This window comes from Thunnus thynnus, chromosome 9 (assembly GCF_963924715.1).
Source record: "Thunnus thynnus chromosome 9, fThuThy2.1, whole genome shotgun sequence".
Taxonomy (NCBI): domain Eukaryota; kingdom Metazoa; phylum Chordata; class Actinopteri; order Scombriformes; family Scombridae; genus Thunnus; species Thunnus thynnus.
The window spans coordinates 30,395,431-30,418,811 of NC_089525.1; the positions used below are offsets into that span (position 1 = coordinate 30,395,431).

At 38.4% G+C, this 23,381-nt stretch overlaps 1 protein-coding gene across 3 annotated transcripts in view; it reads right to left on the bottom strand.

Annotated features, from left to right (window-relative positions):
* htr4 (5-hydroxytryptamine receptor 4) overlaps nt 1–23,381 on the bottom strand; it is a 187,131-nt gene that overhangs the window by 67,338 nt on the left and 96,412 nt on the right. For 2 of the 3 annotated variants that reach the window (XM_067600022.1, XM_067600019.1), the window contains exons 4-5: nt 22,970–23,170; nt 5,391–5,558 (exon numbers count right to left, since the gene is read on the bottom strand). In XM_067600022.1, coding sequence (XP_067456123.1) covers nt 5,391–5,558; nt 22,970–23,170 — 369 coding nt within the window. The remainder of the gene's footprint in view (nt 1–5,390; nt 5,559–22,969; nt 23,171–23,381) is intronic. The other variant, XM_067600021.1, reaches the window with a different exon arrangement.

Below are 23,381 nucleotides of genomic sequence, written 5' to 3' on the forward strand. Positions count from 1 at the left end.
AGAGACTCTTTATTTATCTTATACTGACTCTTTATGCAGCCCTCAGTTCAGCCTCTGTCTGAAACCGGTTGTTTTAGTTCCGGTCTCTTAAAGGCCCCGTTCACGATAATCCCACTCTGTTCCAATCGGCCAGCTTCTGGAAGCTTCCAGCTCTGGAAGCAGTGGTAGTCAGATTTAATTTCTTTTTCCTGTTCTTTACTAAAAAATATGAACTTTTCAAATACGTCTCTACATGTTAGAGCCCAAATCCAATCCAAAATATATGTAGACAACGCAAACTTGACTTAAAGGTGTCAATTTTACATACGTTCACCTCAAGTTTTGGACAATGTTTATCATAGACATCCGACATTGGAACATATGATTGACAGAAAACCATAAAAAACATGTTATGTCCCCTTTAAAACAGCAAAAAGGTAACATTATGGGCTCACAAGTTTCGACACCAGAGACAGGGAGACAACTGTCAATGTTGGTTTTTGTTAACCATGAGCATGGTCCAACTCTAGTTAGTGGTCATCATGAAATTCAAGCAAAAATACAAATCACCCTGAAACTGATTAATATTACTGTGATGACAGACTAGCAAACAGGTGGAACACCTGTACAGTTTGTAGAAATAAGTACGCAAGTAACGGCATGTGTGTTGAACAGTTATCGTCTGCTATGTAATGAAATGTCTGCAGACTTCACAACAAGCCATTTAAATCCCACGCTCTCCTCAGTGGAGTCTCTGTAGTAAAAGGGAAGCACGGTTCCTGAGGGAGAGGGAGGCTCTGCATGTCACCATTAATCACAGTGAAGTCCCATTCCAGTTTTTCCTTTGCTATCATCTCATCTCTGTGGGAAACTACAGCTAAGGGCTACGAGATGAATAATACAGTGATCAAAACATATTGCTGTATGAAGGCCACGCTCCCTCCTGTGTAAAACTGAAGCTGTCTGTTTGAATGGGCTGGCATATTTAAATGTTGATGAAAGGGTTTCTGTGTATCTGCTTGAAAGCACATAATGATATGAAAAATAACCAAGAATATGTAAAAATAGGACAGTATATGTACATATATATATATACATATATATATATATTTATATATATATATATATATGCTTCATGCTGGTATAGTTAATCGCTCTTTCTCAATGATCAATAATCTCAATAATAATCACACTATACATGCAGGTACCGTTAGAAATTTTTAGCATCATTTGTCAAATATTTATATGGATGTGTCACACTTAGTCCATGTGGTAAATCCTCACATTTAAATATTTGATTTAACTGAGCATGCTAGGAAATATTATAACTGTAAAAATAACAAACATGTTATTTTTTTCTTTTATTTATGGGTATATAGCTTTAAATTTCATTACTTCACTTATAATGAGAATTTATATTTGGTATTTTGACAATTTCTTTGAAGCCGCACCACTTAAATTCTTCAATATTTTGGTTTTCCAAATCGTGACTCTGCTGTTATCAACCTCGTTTCCAGCAGCAGCAGGCGGTTGTTTCCAGCGAACAAACCATTATGTCCTACCTGTCAAGCAACAAATGGCAGACAGATAAAGTTGGCAACTTGCTAGTGAACACAGCGGCTCTAAATTGTACTTTGGCACAGAGGTGCTTTGAGCTAAACGCTACCATCATAATGCTAACGTGCTGATGTTAACCAGGTGTAACGTTTATCATGTTCATCATATCATTTACTTATTAAACCTAAACAAAAAGTAAAGAGAGAGGTGGGAATGGCATCAATTTGCAGGGATTTGGTCATAAACCAAAGTATTGGAGAAATCCTCATGTTTCAAAAATAATCAAATGATCAAATTAAACAGCGATCCATTCAGTAGTGGTTATTTCAGTCTGGACTTGGCAGTTCTCTGACAGTTGGCAAATTCCTATCATCTCTTGTATCGTCATAGCTCTCAAACCTAAACAAATTGGAAAGTTCAACTGGAAAACACAGAGAGATGTGATTTGGTTGAAACCACAGCCTTTGCTTACTGGCCAATTGAAGCCACAAAACCAGGAACCAGTAAATACAGACAGCGAGTTGTACCTGAGTGTCCACAGGCGATGTAGGTCTGGTTGTTTTGTTGAGTTTGGGCGTGCAGCTACAGTTTGTGCCAGACCTGACTGGCTACTCAGAATATTCAACAGCTCTAATTAGACCCACAGAGACTTTACTTTAACTTGACTTTAACTTTAGACTGCTGTTGTGCTGTAAACTTCTGTCTGTGTGTTACAGAAGAAGAGCAAGGGAGGTAAGAGACGGTGCGCCCGATGGCAGCCATCACTGCCAAAATGAGCCAGCCAGTCCTCCTGGTGACACTAACTTCATCTGGCGAGCAGGGGCGAGCAAGGTTAATGGTGTTGAGTCCTCTCTCTCTCTCTCCTCACACACTCCCGCTGTCATCTGTCTGTCTGCACACCCGTCTCTCTTCCCCTCTCTCTGTTTTACTCTGCTTTGTTCTTTTTATTCAGGTAAGCATGTTGTCTTTCTTTAGTAACAGATTTCCTAACTTTCATTCACAAACTATGTTCTTTAAAGTTAATTTGAAAGGTTGAAAAAAACATACAGTACCAGTCAAACGTTTGGACACACTTTCCCATTCACTTGAATGAGTCCAAACTGTGTTCAAACTTTTATCATTTACTGCAAACATTCATGTGTTTTGGCCAGTTTATATAAGTTATTCCATCTTTATCTAGGTAGTAAGTAAACATTTCCAGTATTGAGCTGAATATAAGATAGTTTATTATATTCTCTTTGAATGGAGAGTCTACTGGTGTAAAAACAACTCCTACGGACAGTGTTGCATTATGGGTTGTTTGTAGCCTTAATGTTGCTAGGCTAACGGGTGTCTCCAAGTCAGTTTATAGTGAGCTTGTTGCTGCCGCAGAGGAAATAAATTCATGAGTCCAAAGAACCTTCCGACATTTTTAATGCAGAAAAGGACCGGGGTCTGAATTGTCTGTCACAGATGATGAAGAGTTCAAACAAAGTCTGAAAAAATGCCAACTGTCAGAGAAAATAATTTTGAATGCTTCCAGAACAGGAGTGTATATTTCAAGTAAGTATATTAGTATAAGTATATTCCAGGTGTTGGAAAATGGGGGGTCATCTTATATTTGAGCCCATATGGTATTTTTAGTAGCTCCTTTCAACACAAGTTACAGAGTGTAGTAAGTAAGTAACATCAACAAAAGAGAAAAAACATATGTCAAGCCTAAAGCGAGGGATTATAAGAAAGTGTCATGAAGTTTTTAAAAATGTCAATTGAATTGGACGATCTTATAGAGGGAGATAAACTATTCTAAAGTCTTGGGGCAAAGACAGCAAATGCACATCCAGTAGACACTGGTGAGCTGACATAAGAGACTTTAAGTTACTGTTCTGTATGGGCACAAAAATTCAGAAATTCACTCAGGCTAATAACCAGAGTTCTATACCGAATGTCTAAAATTCACTGGCAGACAATAGAGTAATATGCTCTCTGTGTTTGAACTATCTGCAAATGAGCTGCAACTCCTCAGCTGAGGCAGGAGTTTAATGAATTTCAATATTCTAGTCATGAGCACAAGAGGTATGTATTCACATCTCAGCACTTTCAAACCATAAAATATGTCTGAACTTAGAAATATTTCAGCAATAAACACGATTGCACACATTATTTAACAAGAAGAGAAAGATGCAGACTAGAACCAAATGTGACACCTGAGTGATTATAATACAGCTGGATATCAGAGGTTAAAGGTCACAGAGATTGCTGCAGGGTGTTTTGAGCACTCGGGAACGATAATTAGGACCTTTAGACCTCTATCTTTTTATTCTGTTCTTTTGTATATATTGAATAATCCTTTGATCTAGTGCAATGTATTATAATCATTATACACATTCTATACATTCAACATGATCTGTTGGAATTAGCAGCTGTTTACTTTCAAACCTTTTTAAAACAAATCAATATCTAATTGCAGCCCCTCAACAGAAGTTATGGTCTCACTGTGGACAGGCAACCCTGTCTCCTAGAAATTAAGTTTGTATACTGTACTACTAAATTATTACCTTAATTAATTACATCTATGTATCGCATTGGAGGGAGGTTTCAGGGTGGATGGCAACAAAAGCTCTTAAGTTAAGGTTTGTAAAAGATAAAGATCAAGACCACAATCTCTCCCTAACCTTAACCAAGTGCTGCCAGTGCCTAAACATAACCATCAAAAGTTTAATTTTTGATTAGTTATTAATAATTAGTTTGTACCTGCGGATATATTTCACTGCAAGATCGGATATTTTGGTGGGAAAAAAGAACTGGGTACGTTGTCTGTGAATATTTAACTCATACGTTCAGTATGAGTATAAACAAAACGTTTTCATTATGTTAAGAGAATGTAATTCAGCCCGCATTGTGTTTCTAACAAAACGTTTTTGCTGTTGCAGTTTGGTCATATGTAAATATAATTTCTAGCGGTCAGGGTTGGGAGTTGCAGGCAGTTTGACTACGGGGTGGTTTTTCTCTCACATTGTTTCATTTGAAGGATTTTAGAGTCCAGAAGAAAAACATTCAGTATTCCAAACAAAAGCTGAATTAAGGAAAAATACTATTATGCTACTGAGACACAAGATGTGGCAGGAATTTTGTAGTGTTGTAGTGAAACATGTAGTGGACCTTGTGCTGTTTCTTTTTGTTTTTTTTGTTTTTTTTTACCAAATATCTATTTCCAAATGCAAGAATGAATCTTCAAGATCAGTATTTTAGTTATTTTCACCTTTAATCATCTTGTTTGTTAATAATCTCTGCATTTCTGAATATTATACTCTTCCTTGCTGTATCCTGTTTCATTTCGTTGCCATGGTGTCTCTGGTTTCCTCTTGACCTCCTTTCTGTTATTTAACATGCATTTTGTTTCACATTAAACATACTTCACTGCATAAACTGCATAGTGACTCGTCAGCTAAATACTTCACATTTTCAGAGTGAAATAAAGAAGCACTTGACTCCTTGTCTGTGGTGTCAGTGGCCTTGTCCTTCTGCCTCTGTGTCTGATATGTTGATGTAGTTTCCATGGAAACGCATAAAGCATCTCCTCCTTCTTGTAAACAATGCTTCTCAAGATTGTAATTTGTTTCCCGGTGCATGTAGACACTGATTTTCTTTTTTTCTGTATCTGTAAAACATGTCTTGTTTTACTTTCTCATGACTTTTTCTCATTATTGTGCTCTTTCTCTCCTCCAGTGCAACTCCATTTCCAGATACCACAGCGTATTACCGTCATAAACTTCCACCTCCTGCGTAGATGTAAAATATTTTTGGCTCCATCTCCATATAAAACCATTTCAAGCATCACATTGAAACCTTGGCACGCACACTTATATACACACTCTACAGTACTCACCAAGTCGTCGATGCCAATGCTGTTCCAACCCTGCATGATGGGAAGAAAAGAGATGAAGGTGGGAATGACCCAGCAGCCGCCGATCATCAGAGCCACTCGCATGGGCGTCATTTTGTTCCGGTAGACCAGAGGCTGGCAGCAGATCGCATAGTACCTGCAGAGAGACGATAAAAATGGGATAATTATGATAAAACCCAATCAATCATTTAATTAATTCAACTAAACACCAGACACTGGCAGCACACTCTCAACCCCTCAAAGCATTAACACTCCCATCTGTTCCTGTTAAAATATATTTATTAAAACATTTAGAAATTATAATGTAAAGCTCAAATTAGCTGTTGGTCAGGTACTGTAGAGTATTAACAGATAACATGCTACCTGTAGACAAAAAGAAGAAAATGTTTGAATTAATCAGTTAAATAATCAATAGACAAAAAGCTGTCAAGTAGAAATAAAACTTATAGATAAAATAAACTGTTAAAGATAACTTGTTGATAAAAGAAAAGTTAGACACAAAGGGAAGGTTACACATAAAAGAAAATTTGTAGATAAAATAAGCTTGAAGATTAAACTCTCTTTTTGCCAGTTTTTTGTATTTAAGTGTTTATTCCTTCATCTCTTTATCCTTTCTACTAGCTCTCACTCTCTCTGCCATCATCTGTCACTCTTTGTCTTAATTATCTTAATTTCTCCTTTTCTTCTTTCTCCATTTTCTCCTCTTCCTCTACCCGTCATCCCCAACCACTCCCTTCCTTCATTTCCACCTTTTACTATAAATACTCATACCCATCATTCAATCAAAGGCTCTTCCTTTTCTCTAGTCAAGAACCACACGAGCTCAATAACTGTGCTGACATCATCACGGACCATCTGTGGTGACAGCCTCATTTCCTCTTTTTAGGACTGATAGTAATTGTTGGCTGGCCTTGGCTGCGTCATGGCTGCTGGAGACAGGAATGTCCCATCGTCACTTGGCACTAAGACAGTTATGAAATCCCAAACCTGGAGACTGTTACAGACACCCGCTGCTGACACATTATTTTATCTGATGCATCTGGTGGTAATCCTTTCTTTGAAAGTTATTATTTACCAGATAGGTACATGGTACCGAGATCAAAGAAGCAGCAGTTCAAATTCAAGAAAATAATTGTTTTACAAAGCTGTTTGTGTATTTGATATTCAAAACATACTGCAGGTTTTTGGGTAAGTACTCCCTTCAAGAGCATTTCAAGCCAACAATCATTTCCTTTTTTTTTACTCTGACCAGATCTCACTGTCCACTTTTTCACCCTTCTCTTCTTTTTACACTCTCCCTGCCTTCTTTATATCTCCCTTTAATGCCAGAAAACACAATTTTACACACATGATTATCTTGAAACAAGTGGAAACACATGAACATTATTTTTATATTTTTTTTCCTCTGTATCTCTGTCTTATTTTTACAATTTACAATTTCATTTGGTAGATTCTTTTATCCAAAGCAACGTACATCTGAGAGTTGATGCAACAAAAGCGAGGATCAAGTCAGGAGAGAACAATGCGAAGTGCCATAAAGCTAAGTATGAGTCCGATAGGACGTAGGTGCCAACATTTAATCTCTTCTTAAAGATTGAGAGGGACTCTGCAGATCGAAAAGAGTTTGGTAACTCATTCCACGACCAGGGAACTACAGAAGAGAGGAGTCTGGCTAGCGACTTAGGGCTGTGTTGTGGTGGTGGTACCAGGCACCTTTGATTGGCAGAGCATAGGGAGCGTAGACCTGAATGAGGGAGATCAGGTAGATGGGAGCTGTTTTACTTGCTGTTTTGTAAGTGAGTGTCAGGGTTTTGAATTTGATGTGGGCAGCAACTGGGAGCCAGTGGAGGGAAATGAACAGCGGGGTGACATGTGCTGTTTTGGGCTGGTTGAAGACCAGACACACTACCATGTTCTGGATTATCTGCAGAGGTTTGAACGTACATGCAGGGAGGCCTGCCAGTAAGGAGTTTCAGTCGTCAATGTGTGATATTACGAGAACCTGTACCAGGAGTTGTGTTGCATGCTCAGACAGGTAGGGTCTAATCTTGATGTTGTACAAGGCAAACTGACATGACCGAGCAATTTGAGGCAACGTGAACCTTAAAGGTTAATTGGTCTATCATGATATCCAAGTTTCAGGGACACTTTGTGGACATGACTTGGGTTGATTCAAGCTGGATACTTGATGGCAAGGAGCTCGGTCTTTGAGAGGTTAATTTGAAGATGGCGTTCTTTCATCCGCGCCAAGATACCAGCAAGGCATGACAAAATTCAAGCCAAGATTGTGTGGTCTTCCGGGAATGATAGGAAGAGCTGGGTATCGTCAGCATAGCAATGGTATGAGAAACCATGGGAGCAGATGATTGCACCAGGTGGTGTATACTAAGAAGAGAAGGGGGCTGAACACTGACACTTGAGGAACCCTTGTGGATAAGCTGTCTGGTTTGGACACTTCTCCCCCCTCCAAGATACTCTAAAAGATCTCCCTAAGAGGTCGGACATGAAACAGGGGAGGGCAGATCCTGAGATACCAATCTCAGTGAGTGTGGAGAGGAGGAGATTAACCGTTAAAGGAAACAGACAAATGAAGAAGAAAAAGGAAAGACTTAGAGAAGAAGGAAGAAGAGGGAGAGTGTAATACCTTTATAAAAGACAAATACTTTGACAAATCTCCTACATCTGCAATTTTACCTGGCTTGTTCTATGACTGTGTGTGTGTGTGTGTGTGTGTGTGTGTGTTTAGACACTGAACAGAGCTCAGACCTGTTCCAGTGTGATGGGAAACAGATGAAGTAAACCAACCGAGCCGCTCAGACCTCCATTACCCACCATTACATGGTGTGACTGTGTGTACGTGTGCATTTGCTTGTGTGTGCCTTTGTCTGTAACAGGTGTGCCACCTTATGTTCGCTTCGATGTCAAGTTTCAGTGCGTTTATAAACTTCTGTTTGTGTGTATGCAGGTGCAGCGCTACAGTATATATGTGTGTGAATGTAATGTATTATATAAAAATATGTTTATTACTTTTGCTGCTTTGTATTGCAATTGTGTACAAATAGTAACATGAAAAATTTGAAAAAATTTCAGAGGTAATTCTTATATATTTACTTTTGCTCTTTGAAAATACTTACTGGCCTTGCACACTCACACAGGTGTTCTCAATTTATTTGGAGCTTTGGTGGTGTTAGCAAACTCTATGAGATAATAATGATAATGGTGTGAATTACCCCACCCTAACAAAATTTAATAAAAATAAAAGGAAAGTGAAGGAGCTGTCAATCAGGCAACATAGTTGGATGGACTACAGGTGCTTTAAAGTGCCACTAATAATTTTTATATTAACAATAAATCAAATAACTACTGTAACATGCAAAAAGGTCATTTCAACTGAAAATTATCCTCTCAGTCTTCAGTGCCCTTCAGTCTCAGTGCCCTCATTAATCTCATTTCCAATTACAGCTGTTTTAGCAAACAAGCCCTGATAAACCCAATGTACTGAGCTAAGAGAGTCCAGATAGTTGGTGGAGACCACACCAGAGCTAAAAGGAGAGTAAATAATGGACTTGCATTCATCAGATGGACAGATAATGTGGTTCTGTGTCTGCTGGATGTGTAAGTGGGCAACTGTTTGCTAACATGTTAGCCATGACACCTTTATGAGGTGGTAATATGTCATGACTGTGTGTCTGTTAGCTTGTTTAGGAGTTTGTGTGCCTCCAAAATGATAATAATTGCAGCTTTAAAAAATACTCATCCAAAGACTTAATCAATCTACTCCAAAACTCATTTTTTCCCCATGGCAGCTAAATTTTTTTGTATAATTTTTGTTTATCCTCACAAGGTTGACTGAACATGGTCTCTACTGCAGCAGTATTAAAGCTAATCCCATCATCAGTCACCGTGGATTTATAGCTGCCTCCTCTGCTATGATCCTATCTCAGTATCTACTTGCAGTGCATGGCATTTCATAGCCATCGGTAATTTAGAGTGGCTGTGTATACTGTGTGTGGTCTGCATGTACTGTGGCATTCAAAAAGGTCAAAAGACTCTTTTTCTATTTGAATTCCCATAAGTATGAACTCTTACATTGTGTCCATACACACAAAAACACACGTGCACAAAAGCGCGGTATGTACACATGCTGCCAGAGATGAAAAACACACAAAGAACCAGCGCACACACACACATTAACCTGGTAGAGATTAGAAGCAGACGTAGCACGGTTGAATGGCGGCGTGTCCTGACCAGGAGCACTTTAAATGGTCCCTGTTTCCTTTTGATCTCCTAAACATTTCTCTCTGTTTATTTCTGACAATTTTATTCAGACATTATTTATATGGGAACTGGTTTTTCTGAGAGCAGCCAAACCCAAAGTATGTTGTTGTCTTCCACATTCATTGTAGGACAACTGATTTTGTCCTCAAACATGAGAGGAAGTTTGTTACCAGAGGGTTGGCAGTTTAAATCCTCCATACTGCAAACATGTGAGAGCAGTTTGCATACAAGAAATTAATGCAATTCACTATTTTTGTACTTACAGGAAATGATAAGACATGTGGCAATCACACAAATCTGGAAAGTTAATTAAACTTTATAAAAAGAGGAAAAAATGTATTCCTTTTAATTTCCTTTGTTTACATTGTGTATTGCTTTGTGGGATGATAATGTCCATCTATAACATATAATAAGGCAGATTTCATGTATTTCGTGACAACTGAAATCACTTCAATTGGCTGATAAAGACTATGAGAAAGTTAGAAAAAATGTTATTTTGGATTATTTTGACAATTTCATGCACGAACACTTCAGGTATTTCCATTTTGCAGACATTTGCAATTGTAATTTCACTCTTCTACTACACGACAGAGGCAAACGTTGCCCTTTAAACCCCACTACATTTCTCTGACAGCTACTTTAGATTCATAAAACCATAAATAATGTCAAAAATGTCCCTGAATAGTAAAAGCGGTTGGGACTGTGGGGTAAAGGTAAGGCAGGAGAAGGACATTTCTGAGCTGAATAAAAGACATCTAAAGAAATAAAGGTAAACAAAAAAAATCTCAGTTATGTCCACAAATAAGTGGCTTAAAATAACATTTCAAGTAGTTTTTCCTGTGTTATAGTGTGAACTAACCATCACTAGTAGTTTGCAGCACTTCTACAACATAAAAATACTGTTGGTTGCTGGTTTTCAGCTAATCAGATTGATTTGATTCACCTGGATGCAACTGAATGCAATTCATTACCTGGAAATACAAAACTGAAACACTACTCTGGTTCTCAGTGTTAAGACTTGAGCCATGGCCTTTGTACGGTGGCCCTGAGGTGTAACACACAACCATATTTCAAACAACACATTAACAAATTGGAAAACACAACATTTCAGAATGTTTTTTCAGTGGTTTCTGTTTTGTTGTTGCTGTTTTGTGAAATGCATTTTCTGAAATTTAGTCAAAAGTTGTGTTTTTTTTCCTATTTTCTGTTTTTTGAAATGTCATGTTGCTGTTTTTGTTGTTTTGTAATTCGTTAATGTGTTTTCTAAAATGTTATGTTGTCTAATTTGTTGTGTTTTGCACCTCAGGGCCACCGTACACTTGCCTCAAGGTTTTGGATCAAAACATGATCTTTGGTGACCCGTGTCAAACACTTTATTACTAAACAGCATCGCTCTATCTTGTCAGTCATCAGCATCTGCTCCATTTCTTCCACAACAGTTTAATCCACATTGGCAGGTTGAGACATGTTTGGTTTCAAATGACACTGGAGGACAATTTAATGTCTCGGTGTCATGCAGCATAAAAGTGTTTTCTATAATACAGAACAAAATGAATGCAGGTTAGAAGCAGTACAAAGGCAAGGAGCCAGACTTATACAATACCTTTCATAATGTAAGATCTTCTGTAAAGGTTTTCTAAGAGGCATCGCTATTATAACAAGGTCACGGCTCAGTTTCTCCTTTAAGTGGAAATGCAATCTTTTCCTCGCATTAAATAACTGTTATGTCCTCAGCCTCTTGTTGCTTTGCGAACACTCAGCCTGCCCTTGCGCTATTTCTTTTTCTAGAGCTTTCTGTGATGCGTTTGCCTCTTGAGTGAATGACTCTGCATCACGGCAACCTTTTCATAACAGCTGTGATTTAATGTTATTCCCTATTCACTCTCCCTTTTCTCTGTCGTCTCTATTTATCGATGTACAGCACTCTTCATTCTATAGTTGTTTTATTTTCCAAATCGGTTATTCTATCAACATGATTGCTCATCAGACACAGTATTGCCACAGCAGTATTTATCCTGCAAACTTGCACAGAAACAAGTACACAACAGGTTATACATTCAGAATAAAATTACATTAAATAATCAACAGTATGGTTGGATTCATCCGTCAGGGGGTCCTTGGACAAAAATTGGCAGTTTTTTTCCCAGACTAACCCCCCAATTACTGCTCTCTCTGTATGTATCCTGTCGCAAAGTTACCATTATGCGGAGTGCACACAGCAGACTACACTTATCCAGCTTCATTTTCTGTCCAGAGACCAACCAGGACTGTAATGTCTGTAATAATACTAACCGGCCACATGTTTTATGTTTATCAATACATTTGTGGTATTTTAAAGTGTTAACATTTGGTTAAAGAAAGCTTTACTTAGGAAACCATCACCACCACCACATAAGCACTGAATAAAGCAGTGATTCCCAGTCTTTTGCAGATCTCTTGTGCCGCTCTTCTAGACAAATGTTATAGGAGCGAATGGACTGAATTCTGATACTGAAACGCGTCATTTCATGGGGGTTGTTTGAACAATTTATCCACCATTTTACAGTTGCAATGGTAGGTTACATCCAGCGGTGTACTGGCCATTGCACATATTGGGACAAACCCGGTGGGTGATCAAAAAATGCGTTTTTGGGCTGGTGGACAAAAACATCAAAACGTATCAGTCTTTACCAGCCCTCTCTGAGTGTCTGTCATTCGGGTGCACATGAGAGCGTGCTGCATGCTTGTGTCAGGAAATCACAGTCGAGTGCCCCCCTTTACTCTCACTGCCAGAAGGGGGAGACAAAAGTCCCGCCTACCAGCTTTAAGATTTTTAAAAGTATTTATTGGAGACACGGCTCTTCAAAAGCTGTATTCATCCTACAAATTTGTAAAAATAAAATAAAATAAAAGCATTCTAAATACTGTCAAAAATTATTTGGTTTGACGACAGGCACAATATAATCATCAATCACAATATCTGTAATCATGGGTCCATGCAACCATATCAGTTCAAACTCCCTCTATATATGTCTCTTTATTCTTTATCTACCTATTTTCCTGTGTGTTTTAGTCACTTTATCTCACTGTCTTGGTCTTCCTGTGTCTTTAAGTCCAAGGGACAGTCTGTTTTTCTACCTCTGTTACTCTCTTCACTGAATGTCTTTGTGATGGAGCATCCTCCTTGTGGCAGTTCTGGTATTTTTAGTCCCAATTCACTTCCTCGCAGTGCTTTTCAGCATCTCCAGCTTACAGTGAATGAATGAGAAGATTTATCCTGCAGCTGTTCACTCGTTTTCCATTTTTTTCTTCTTCTCTGTTCTCTTCTCCATTTCCCCCTTTCTTTTCTCTCAGAATCCCTCTCTTTTCTTTCACTTTCTCTGTCTCATACACAAGCCTGTGCTGTCTGTCAGCCAAGTTCTTAAAGCAGAAATACACCGGAGGCAACAGATGTTTCTTTTTTTTTTGCTTTTGAACACTGCGCACTACGAGCGTCAAGTGACATTTCAAGCTGCCTTGATTTTTCTGCTTTTAAATTAAGTGTTTTGGTTTTTTTTTTGTTTTGTTTTTTTGCATCAGCACCAAGTGACTTCAGACCTGCTTCACACTGAAAGGACAAGACCCAAATATGTAATCAGTACACTCTTGTTGAATAAACCTAGAAAACGATCAGATAAGCGTTGAGTAAGAGGACATTTTGTTATGTAAGAGTAGGAAAAGCACTATAAATAACAAAATGAATAGTGGCTTAATTCCATTTAGCCGCTTGAGTTTCAGGATGCTGGTTTTGTACATGCTGGCTCACTGTCATATTGTCATGTCACTAAATGTCTGCTGTGAAAAAAATCCTATTGTACGAATTCAAATGATCTGTCTCATGCCAACCCAATCTTCTACAAATTATGTTTATATACGACTAAATTGTTTTCCCAATTATGTTGCGTTGGCAAATATAATTGCTGTCTGGATTATGTTCACAGGCAACGTTTTTTTCCAGTGAATGAAACGCTACACTGATATATTAATATATCACTCTGAAGTCCGAGGGCGGACGTTGGCGGGCACACAAGATACACGACTTAATCAAAGGTTGTTGTTTCATTTAAACAGTTGCCTAAACTTAACAAGGTGCTGTCAGTGGCTAAACATAACCATAAAAAGTTTAATATTGCTGTGGTTACAACTAGTGGATATTGAACTTGCCAAACATGTTAATTAATAACATTTTCTCATTATGTTCAGAGAATTATATGATTCTAGCAAAACTGTTTTTAGTAGAATGTGAACATCATTTCTAGGAGACAGGGTTGCTCATGCAAGTAACAATAACAAACCTGATTTGGAAAATTTAGTGGCTCAACTTTTAATCATAAAGTTGGTGGTTCCTCCTGTCTGCATGTCAAAGTGTTCTTAAGCAACACTAAACCCCAAATTGCTCTTTCTGTGTTTGTAGAAAAAAAACAAAAAACAAACTGCTTAGAAAAAGAGTTTGCCAAAATTAATGTAATGCAATTTATTTTTCCTCAGCACCCAAGAAGCACTGATAAAGAAAAAAAAAATCAAGCAATATGTGTTAGTAAGCAGGTTTTTGATCTCTGGCTGAATTTGCTTACCAGCTGACTGATCTGAAATGATTAAAATACTCACTTTACTCCTCCGACACACAAAAAAATATGGCCACCATCACAAAGACAAACCTCGTGTGCCCCAATACAATATTTCTTTTTTTATCCATTGATGTTTACACCATGTGTTTCTGAGTATTAGAGAGTTTGACTGTGATAAAAAATAAATAAAATGACCAAATTTGAAATGACAGTATTTAAATCCAGGCAGAAATGTGCTAGAAATGTTTGCTTTAATTTTTGTTTTTGTGTTTTATTTCCTTATAGATTATTTTCTGTTATAGATTCAAAAGAGTCATCGTTGCTTCCTCCTGTGTTTATGTCTTTCTCTTCCAGTTATGTGGTCGATAGATGCTTCCTTTCGGAGATTCATGATATACAAGGGAAATGTATCATTTCCTAGTCTGTTATTTTCTTCTCAGTGTCCTGTTTTGTTCAGGACGCTGGAAACAACACTTGACATCGGCTGCCTTTCCTACACTTCCCCTCTGCTTTTACATGAAGAGCAAAAATATGTTGAGGCTAATCAGCCAGCCACAATTGATTGTGGTAAATATATTATCTCAAAATGATTAAGATATTGATTTCCTAGTGTTTAAAAGCACAAATGTAACACATTGTGACTGTGTTGTCTGTCTCTTTCTGAGTGAAGGTGAGTCAATTTTATTTACATCGCACCAAATCACAACAGATGTTATCTCAGGGCCTTTATGGAGGTAAGTTGACATTAATGTGATAATGAGACATTTGGTTTAATTATGAGATCATACTGGCAATTTTTTAAAATAACAATAACATTATGAAATGTGCATTAGGTAACGGGCAGGTGTTGTTCTATTTTTGTGACAAATAGGTATAAATACACAAAAAAGTTGTTTCGTTTCACCAAAAATTATGTTTATATCCGACTGAATTGTGTTCCAAATTACGTTGTGTTGGCAAACGTAATCGCTGCTGGGATTATGTTCACAGGCAACATTTTGAATGAATTAAGCGCTACTCAGAGGGAGGAGGTCCGAGTGGATGGGGGGGGCGGGTTGTACGAGATGCAGGACTCTACCACCAGAAACCGAGGTTCACATCCTGAGTCCTGTGTGTGGTTCAGGCAACAAAAGCACTTTGGTTAAGGTTGGTGAAAAATCATGGTTTCACTTAAATGTTAACAAACATGTTGTGTCTCGTGCTTCAAGTCATTGCAGACTTTTTTTTTTCTTAAACTAAGACCATGTTTCCCTAACCTTAACCGAGTGCCGCCAGCGCCTAAACATAACCATAAAAAGATTAATAAAAGATGTTGAGACAAAACGTAATTCATCCATTCTAGCAAAACGTATTTGCTGTTGCTGATGAAAACTCTTTAGCTAAGCCTCACTGTTGCTGTCTGTAATTTATTACTGCTGCATTAATTTAGAACTGCACAAAAACACCTGTGTCATATCTTATACTGTCCAGTTAATAGGAATTAATCTACACCAGTCAGCCACTGCGCTGATTAACTGGCACTATTACTGGCCTTGTCGCCTTTCTAGGCAAACCATATCCAAAGACCAGATTTAGAAAAGTTCAATGCTGAATGTCATCAGTCTCTCCAGTTGTAACATCATAAATTTCCCTCCCTGAGGGTCAGTTTATAATCTTTTTATTTGGATTATGAAATTCACGACGTCGAAAAGTTGGTGAGGCAGTGCGTCTTCGCTCTCAACTGAATGCAAATAGCGTCTATAATTGCAAAATCCACTGAAGCGTAGAGAATGCTTGTTTCTTCATGAGACCCCGGTCTGGACAGTCAGATATAGAAAGACCAGAAAAGTCACCAAGACTGTTGTAAACAAGGATTTGTGCACAGATCCATGACAGTGTGTGCTTGTTCTTGCACATAATTCATATATAGGCTACTGCTTTCACTTTGTATTCAAGTGTTATAGTTTCTCATCAGAGCACAAGCAGCAGCGGGGATCACACCCTGTGGTCAAAGGCAGTTTCTTTTCCTCGTCCTAGTGAACCAGGACCCATCAGCAGCCATAACATATGATGCCAAAAGCTGTCTGAGGGCCAAGTCTTTGAACTGCAGCTCTGCCTGCACCACAGAAGTGAGCAGACAAGTGACAGGTGTTTCACAGCATGCCCAAAACTTAATTTCTCATTTCCATTCACAGTTTCACCTTACTTCAACCGGGAAAGGCGGACTGGACTTTGTGCTGTTTTATAGCTACATCCTGCATCAGAACGTTTTGATAGCTTTACAAGGGAAGCTGATCAGTAAAACCATGAAGATATTGATGTTTTTTTTTCCCTTGCTCATGGGCGTCTCAAGGGGATTAATTAAAGGGGGGAGAAGATTCATCATTCATCATTTTTGTCCTCCCCTCTTAAATATTCAAGCATTAAAACTTGAAGGTTAAAGGAGAGAGAGAGGGTGCCTCTTCTCACTTTCCGTCCAACTTCTTGTCGTCTACTTTGTGTAATTAAACCAACAGTCTTTGCATCCCTGCTTCTCTAACCTCAAGGCTGCCAGTAACTGCAGACACTCTGTTGGCACAAACAACTGAAAGGACTTTGAGGAACCATATGGAGCCCAGTCTGCATTTCTTAAAGATTCTTTTTATGTTGGTGATTCAGGAAAAGTCAGTTTGTAGACTGCAACAGAAGTGGAGCCCTGGAAGGATCCAAGCAGCCTCTAACATAAGAGGCATAAAGGATATATTTTTAAGATTTTACTCCAACTATTAAATCCAATAAACACAGTAAAGGACAGTAAACAGCTACAACATTTACACCTTAAGTGCACTTGTGTGTACAACAAAAGAGCTATGGTAACAGAGTTGTAACCTTTACATTTTTTGTCAGTTGTTCGGTTTTCTTCATCGAACTCTTAATGTCTCTCTTTGACCCTCTACTGCATGTGCCTTTCTCTCATTCCTCTTTCAGTCTGCTATACTTTTTCTGATCATTTTTCTCTCTTTCTTTGCTCTTTTCCATCTTTCTCATTTTGCAATTTGCTCTTCAGCAGACAATCTTCTTCCATCCTCTCCTTCTCTGTCTTCCTCAGCGCCCATGAGTCACCTGCTTTTGCTGACCTTGTTGTTTGTCCTCTGTAGTTACTATTGTAATGTTTCTGTTTGCTGCCGAAGGCTTTTGCAACATTATTTTTTTTTGTGAATGGGAGTCTAACGTAATATGAGTATAATGTTTACGGCATGCGCTGCCAGTCAATAAGAATTTCCTCTTGATTAAAATAAACTAAACTACTAAGTACTATTGCAACAGCCTGTACTCTTTCAGGGACTTTTTGAAATGCTAAAAGACAACTTCTGACGCAAAACTATTGCATGTTTGTTGTCCAAATCTTAAATTGGCTGGGGATATCAGGGTCAAGGTGCCCTCACTCCAAGGCACTTAACCCCTGTTGCCACAGGGGAGCTGCGCAGTGGCTCTCATTAGTGTGTTTTGCCCTGACTCGGGCCTTTGGGGAAGAACTGCCTGTCAACAGTACAAATCCTTCCTCCTTCATAAGGATTGGTAGACCTTACTCCCACCCATGACCTCAAGAGAGCCCTAAATTGAGCCACCCTGATGGTGCTGCCTTGAGGTTAAAGCACCAAGTTTGAGCTCCTTATCTACAAAGTTTATACTGTATAGTCAAAATTTTGCTGACCATTTTCAAATGCATGCTGTACGGTTGTAGATTTTTGGATACGTATTTCCTACAGGCACATACTGTTAATTTCCATTCCATTAATTTCTGTTCAGTATGAAAACCAATTAGCACACTCCTGAAACTTGCTGGAGTTGCATAAACCAATCCAAGCATATAACCTCCATTAAGAACTGGGGAGCCATGTCCCTGTCACTTTTCAAAATCTCATTTTTGTCCCCATTACTTTACAGCTTCAGTTTTAAGTGTGCTCTCAACCATCCAACCATCACATTCCAGCGATAAGACGCTTTGAGGTGATAGAAATACTGATGCTCTTTACTTTTTACTATGCAGGGTTTTGTAGATATTTTTTACTCTGGGTTTTGCCATAAAGGCTACATAGATACTACCCTACCCCTCTGATTGGTGGAGCTTGTTGGAGACATATGATGACTTAAAGACGTGCAGAAACTACTCAAAGTTGAAAGGCTGAGTGAAAATCTATATTTAGATAAATATGTGATAATGTGTCATTATCTATTGTCTTATTCTAATAAGATACTTGAAAAGAGCGTCATTCAAAGACAACACTGTATAAGAAAGTGCCCTGTCTGTCTTATCTGTCAAGTATTGGGTCAAACAACGTCTGCGTAACATAACATTTTTAACAATAATGTAACTTAAAGTTAGACACAGTAACACAGATTTTATTTTCAGTGTGGTGAATTATGTACCTCAAGTTTAAAGAGGAAACCTGTGACTGCCAGAAACATATAAAAAAAAAAACAAATCTAAAACACAGCAGAATGGTTTGCAGAATGTTTAGCTGTATTATGTAATACTTTTTTGTAAATGGTATGGTCCTTTAAGGACAAGAAAGTCTTGCCCGCCTCAGTGGTAAACAGTGCATGACCGTACAGAGTTCAAATACTTCATGAAGTCTTGCATGAAGACAAACTCTTTCTTACTCTGTAGTCTGAATCCATTTTTTTTGTTTATGTATCACTGTGATAGCATTTATCTCACTTTGGCACATGAACTCCTCAACAGAGAGGAAGTTTGGGTTCCAAGTCATCGCAACGAAGGACGATTACCAAAAAATATCCACAGTTTAATCTGCCAAGACTTGTTGTAATCTTTATTTCCTTTGTTTCTGTTGTTCTACAGTATGTGCCGTTTGCTTGATGTGTGTGTTGGACATTAAAAATATCCCGAAGAGCCCACACATGTATACACACTGAGAGAAACAGTTAATCTGGGCTTTGTACTGTCTGGGGTTGCAGACTCTCGGTTACGTTTGGCTGCAACTGACTGACAGTTTCATTAATTCATGGTCTCATCCTGAAGTTTTACATAAGAGTAGACTTTTTTCTGTCAGTCTGTCTATTGTTGCATTTAATGTAACCACAAACATGATGAGATTCTGGCCTGACAATATGTAATTTCAAACTACTCAACATATGAAAGTAAAACACTGTATCACTGACCTAGATGCTGTTGGTCTCTTTAACTCCCCTACACAAAGGTATCAATTGTTCATTTTTCCTCTTTATTTTTAATCGTTAGAGGACAAAATGTTTTTGAAGATGTTGAGACCTAATACTTATGTCTGTATCACTCTGTAATGATGCACTTCTCTAAACAAAGTGATGAAGTGACAGTAATGACGTATAAGAGCAAAAATGTGCTACGGTAATGAGATAAGATAAAGGAAAAGAAATAATAGAAGAGAAAAGTTAATAAAACAATAATGCAAAAACAACAAAACAAGGTACAATGTAGTAATTAGCATAAAAGAGATTAAATTGGAGAGTAAAAGTGTGCAAAAAACTGAGCGCAAATTACACTATAGACAGGATACAGAATAAGAACAAACTACTAGCACAAGCAGCAACAATACAAGCAAGAAGCTTGAAAGAAAGAGAAAGTTCTTGGCTTTGGGACTATACGTGTTCTTGAAAGAAATAACATGACAACAAAAGAAGAAGGCAATTAAAGGAAGTGGAGGATGAAGATACAGTCAATGGGAGATGTGATGTGATTCACTGGGGACACAGGGGAACTCGGGGGGGGGGGGGGTAATGATGGGTGATTGTCTGAATGAATTGATAATGGATGCCATGCTGTTCCAAGATGCGGAGGCAGCTGAATGTATATAGAAGAGTACAAACCTCATCCAGCCAGATAATTGAATGAAGAGACCATTTCCTCCTTCACTGTTGCTGAGCTTTGCATCTTTGGCTCGTCCGATTTGGAAAATTTTCTCGTGTTCATGGCCCCAGTAAGTATTCACATTAAAAATGCATGCACACACATTATGGATGAACCTTACTTAACCTAAATGATCATGGCCATTAGACATATACTCTGCATTCAACTTGCATTATCACCATACATGCTTCACACACAAATCCACAAAGGGTTTAATACTTGTTTTACCTTGAAAGTATAAAAAAAACAAACTTTTACATCCAGTGGAGGTTCTTCAGCATGATTGATTTGTTTTTTAGAGCTTACAATACTGCAGCATGTTTGAGGAGTCATCAAATCAGCTTGAAAAGTAAGAAACCAGTGATAAAACTGTGACATTTATGGCCATATCTGTTTCAATTTTGGGAATTGTCAAGGTGTGGTGAAGTTTAATCCAGCTGTCTGTATGATAAGGCTTACCCTATCTGGTCTGATGCCTCCCTCACCCCCCAAAACACAACAGATACCAGCAAATATTCAGTGGGCAGCAGAAAAATAATGACAAACAGTGACAGACAGGATCCATAAATTCTGAGGAGAGTAAAATTCCTCCACAGTCCTCTTTTCTCAGACTTTTGCAAGCTCCTGCATTGTTTGGTACAGAAAACAAACACCTGCGTCACAGGTGTCCAGTTATATTGTCTGTTACAAGAAATTAATGGACACCAGGCAGCCAATCAAAAACAAGCATTCTCAGTGGCCAAACTGTAATAAGCTGATGTATGGTGTATGACTGTGCACTTTTGGGAGCCTGGATAAATAACTTTTACAGGCCTCTCTTGCGGTTTGAATCGTATGTTATGTTTACGTTCATTGCTGTGCTGAAATTTGTCAAATACTGAAAACGCCAGAGTTCATTTTTTCCCTCCTCTGTTGAAATAAATCCCATCAGACTGGCTGCAGAGGCAATAAAAGGAATTTATCAAGTCTACGTCCTCACACAATCCATGTTATCAGTCTGCAGGTCCTCCACCTGGAGCTAATATCAAAGCCATCAAAATGAAGGCTTTTACTTAAATCCGATAAAAATCAAATTGCGTTCTGCCCCTTCTCACCCTTACAATTGACAATTGAAGATTTTAATTCTGGACCAACTTTACAGTATGTGGTGGTAAAAAGATGGAGGAGATATCATGACCTTTTAAGTTTATATGTTGAATTTGTAAGTAAACAAGTGCTTATTTCCACATCCAGCAGTCATGGAGCAACATTATCATTCATTTGGAGTCGTGTGTCTGCCCAACCTGATAAATGTAAGTCCAATATTCACTCTTCACTCACTCCAACTCCTGACGGAAATATCTGACTCTTTAGCTGCTAAATGCTCCACTGTGTTCACCAGCTAGTCGCTAACTGCGTCTGTTTGCAGGTAGTGTACAGTGGGTTTTTAGAGCTTTTTCTTTGGAAACAGCTGCCTGCTGTGGCTGGAAATGACACTATGAGAGCGCTGAGAGTGAACCAAAACAGTAAAGTTGCAGCCGGACAGATAAACAATGAGCTGAAACTTGACATAAAGCTCTGTAAAGCCGAGAAGAGCTGCAGAGTCACTGATAATTTTGTGTAGATTCATCACTACGAGTGACACCTCTGACATTACACACTGCCTTTTGATACATTGTTGATTGATTGAAAAATATTAGTTATAGCTGCTTTAAATAAGTGTTATTCCTTAAAAATGATTTGCGGTTTGTCTTGTCAGTAGCTGTGGACAGTTTTCAGCATTTTCTACCTTCTCTAAACCTTTCCAGATAAAGCCGACTAGATACCACCAGGGGAAAGTGGAGAAAATACATGCATGGTTTTAGTGGTTTGAATGAACTGACTCTAACAGCACTAATACACAGTAAATTCTGACCTTTAACCTTGAATAAATCATCAACACATCTATTCAGTAAATCTGATTCAACCACTATATCATCCCCCTGACTCATTATAAGCATGACACCATTGTGTCACATAAACAAAGAGTTCCTAGTAAGGTCAGGGCTTCACACTTGTCCAAGTGAAGTGCAATCCTGCAGAGGAGCACTATTTCATGTCAAGCAGTGTGCCATTGTTGTAGTAGATTATAAGGCATCGTAAATTCCCGCAAGATCCAGGCCGACATTTTTATTTAGATAAGATGATGAGATTATGTTTTTATTGGAGTGAATGGGGTGTGTTTTCGTCTTTCATTTTAGGGTTTGGAGATCTCCCAATGAAGTGTGCATCTTCTGTTATTTTTTGAACTGTACATGTTGTACTTTAATTAGCTTCCACTTACTTTTACTTACTTTATTTACTTGTTTTTGATATGGACCTCTATCAGGATGGTACCCACTCTGTTTACTCCATATGCTGAATGTAGTGATTTGGTTAAATGAGGTAGTAACATTCCCTTTTATCTTTAATGCATAAATATGTGAATATGAGAAATGTTTGATGAAGCATGTATATAGTAGGGGGTGTACTGCTGACACCATGTTGGTAGCTGCTGGGTTTTCAGTGACTTTGTTCATGGGGTGTGAGTTTTGTGCAAGACAGAGCGTTATTGCTGGTAGCTCTTATTAAATAAAAAGAAATACATCATAAAATAGACTTGCACAGGACATACAGTACACTCACACATACAGTGGTATGTGCTGCCCACATACATCCACCTTTCTCACCTCTGCAGTACAAAGACGCAGAGGTCGATAAGGTGTGAGTTCACACCAGAGGGACGATATCATCCAGTATCTACTTCAGGTAAAGTAAGCGGAAAATAAATCTATGTAACCATGACTACAAGCCTCTCACCTGTCCAGGGCAATGCAGCACAGGTGCAGTATTGACGCGGTGGTCAGCAGGACGTCCAGTGAGGTCCGGACCAGGCAGAAGGTCTGGCCGTAGATCCAGTTCTGGTGGACCAGCTCAATGGCGCCGAACGGCATCACCAGCACCGACACCAGCAAGTCGGCAAACGCCAAAGACACGATGAAGTAGTTGGTCTTGATTTTCCTGATGGAGCACGAGAGAATCAGTAATCACTCTTGTAGAAGTAATTTACAACTTGTATTTGTGAACAATCAATCGATAATTGTTTTTCAAAATGCATTTAAGATCTTTTAATGGAGTGTTAAACCCCACTGATTCCAACAATTTTATTCAATTTAATTAACTAACTGCACCACAAAATATGATTATAATATAATAAGTTTGGTTTGAAATG